General features: G+C 34.3%; 1 protein-coding gene across 1 annotated transcript in view; it reads left to right on the plus strand.

Annotated features, from left to right (window-relative positions):
• gfra2b (GDNF family receptor alpha 2b) overlaps nucleotides 1-1,908 on the plus strand; it is a gene marked incomplete at its 5' end in the record, with an annotated part of 189,730 nt that overhangs the window by 158,442 nt on the left and 29,380 nt on the right. Inside the window, 1 exon segment of the mRNA XM_014018220.1 lies at nucleotides 1,542-1,651. Coding sequence (XP_013873674.1) covers nucleotides 1,542-1,651 — 110 coding nt within the window.

The following is a 1,908-nucleotide window of genomic DNA, read 5'->3' on the forward strand; positions in this document are numbered from 1 at the left end:
TATATATATATATAGCATATTTCCATGATTTAAAAAGTCGGGTTTTGAATTTTGTATAGTTTCATCGGTCTGTGAGTTAAATAAATTATCTTATAACAACATAACTGCTTGAGCTACATGCAGTCTAAATTTAGCCTGAACTATGCAGGGGGTTAATATGGCTTTATTACAACATAAGAACTAATTTGCCAAACTGGCATTACCCAGAGAATAAATTCTCCAACAGTGTTTCAAATTAGCTTAGCTTAGAATTAATTTTTTTTTATCTGTTGTTGTGCCTAAAAAGCACATTTTTCTGAATCACTAAAGACTTTGAATACAATTTCTTATAACTATTATAATACTTAACAATTAATGAACATATGTAGATTCAAAAGTAAAGATTTCTAAGTCTTTACATAACACAATAAAATAAAATAAAATAATAATTATTGATTAGACGTGTAGGACTGAACAGCATTGCTACCTGTTTTCACTTGCTGACAAAGCTTTACATGTTGATTATTTTTCATTTTTTTATGTTGGAGCATTATGAAAATCTTACTAATATTTCGTTTGTATCTAATGACTGCAAAGAAAACCATAAAGGCTTTCATGACATGAGCTTTGCTCGATGTCAGCGGAACTATGCAAGTATTGTAATTGCCAGTCTTCTCAGGAGTGGATGTTGCTGGAAAGTAATGTTTAGAGAAACTATAAAATAAGTACATTAGTACTTTTATAGGCTTCACCTAACAGCTTCCTAGTGATGCTTTGGGTTCATCAGGTAAAAATGTGTTAAAGATACTTTACAAGCTCAAAAATCTAAATCAACCACTGTTTTTTTTTGAGTGCACTATGTTGATGTAAATCGCAAATATATTCGCCTCTTTATTTTATCAGTTTGCACATAAAAAACATAATTAAAAACAAAATGCTGCAGATTTAATGTCCAACATATAAAATACTATTTTTGGATCTACTTTCACTTCTTTAGTGACGTGGTCTCACTGGATTATTGTCTTCTGTTCTAATAAACTATAGCTGAATGACTGATCAACACAAGCTGTTGTTCTGGTGTGCAGCCACTAATAGAGATCTATAGTTTGATGTCATTTTAAAGCAGCCTCTGTTGATTATGCAAGCATTACTCATTACAACAGATGTCCCATACTGACATCTGGTTGTATTTGGTCCCTTTAATTATCAATTGTTGCCATGACAAGAGCAGAGATAGTTGATTGATAATGTTAAAGTGGCTCAAGGTCATGTCAGGTGGGTTTGTCTGTAGGTCTTATTCACAAATGAATATATGAGAATGTTTGAAGCAGGTTTGTGTGGAGTCATGTGCAATTATCGTAAACTTTAATTGAATATTTTCAGCTTCTTAGTAGAAATATATATTTGCTGACATATTTTTTTCCCTGTCCATTCTGATTATTTTCTCTATTAAACAAGAATGTATCCATTTAAGATGTCAGAAATGAGCAAAAACACAAGTTGGCCTTTTAACTTCACTTTTGTGCCATCATTCCTGCTGATGTTTTTTGTTTTTGCTCCAGGTCTCGGCTCGCTGATTTCCACATGAACTGCCAGATGACGTCTCACACTGTCACCAGCTGCCCTCATGACAACTACAATGGCTGCCTCATGTCGTACGTTGGCCTCCTTGGTACGTCTGACAGCTGTAATTTGTGTTTTTCTGACGGTCTGAGTCAAATACAGAGCAGGATGACAGGACTGCGGTCTGACTGTTCCCTGTTTTCTGAGCCGACCTAAACGAGTCATTTGGTAAAAAGCAGCTTATGAAATATTTATCTGCCTAAGTGTGTATTTTGTGTTCAGACAAGAACGATGTATTTCAGCACATTTTAGCCAGTAAGCAGACTACAGGGCTCCTGAAGTGTACAAATGTAACTAATGTTGGGG

The sequence above is a fragment of the Austrofundulus limnaeus genome, unplaced genomic scaffold (genome assembly GCF_001266775.1).
Source record: "Austrofundulus limnaeus strain Quisiro unplaced genomic scaffold, Austrofundulus_limnaeus-1.0 Scaffold186, whole genome shotgun sequence".
Classification (NCBI taxonomy): domain Eukaryota; kingdom Metazoa; phylum Chordata; class Actinopteri; order Cyprinodontiformes; family Rivulidae; genus Austrofundulus; species Austrofundulus limnaeus.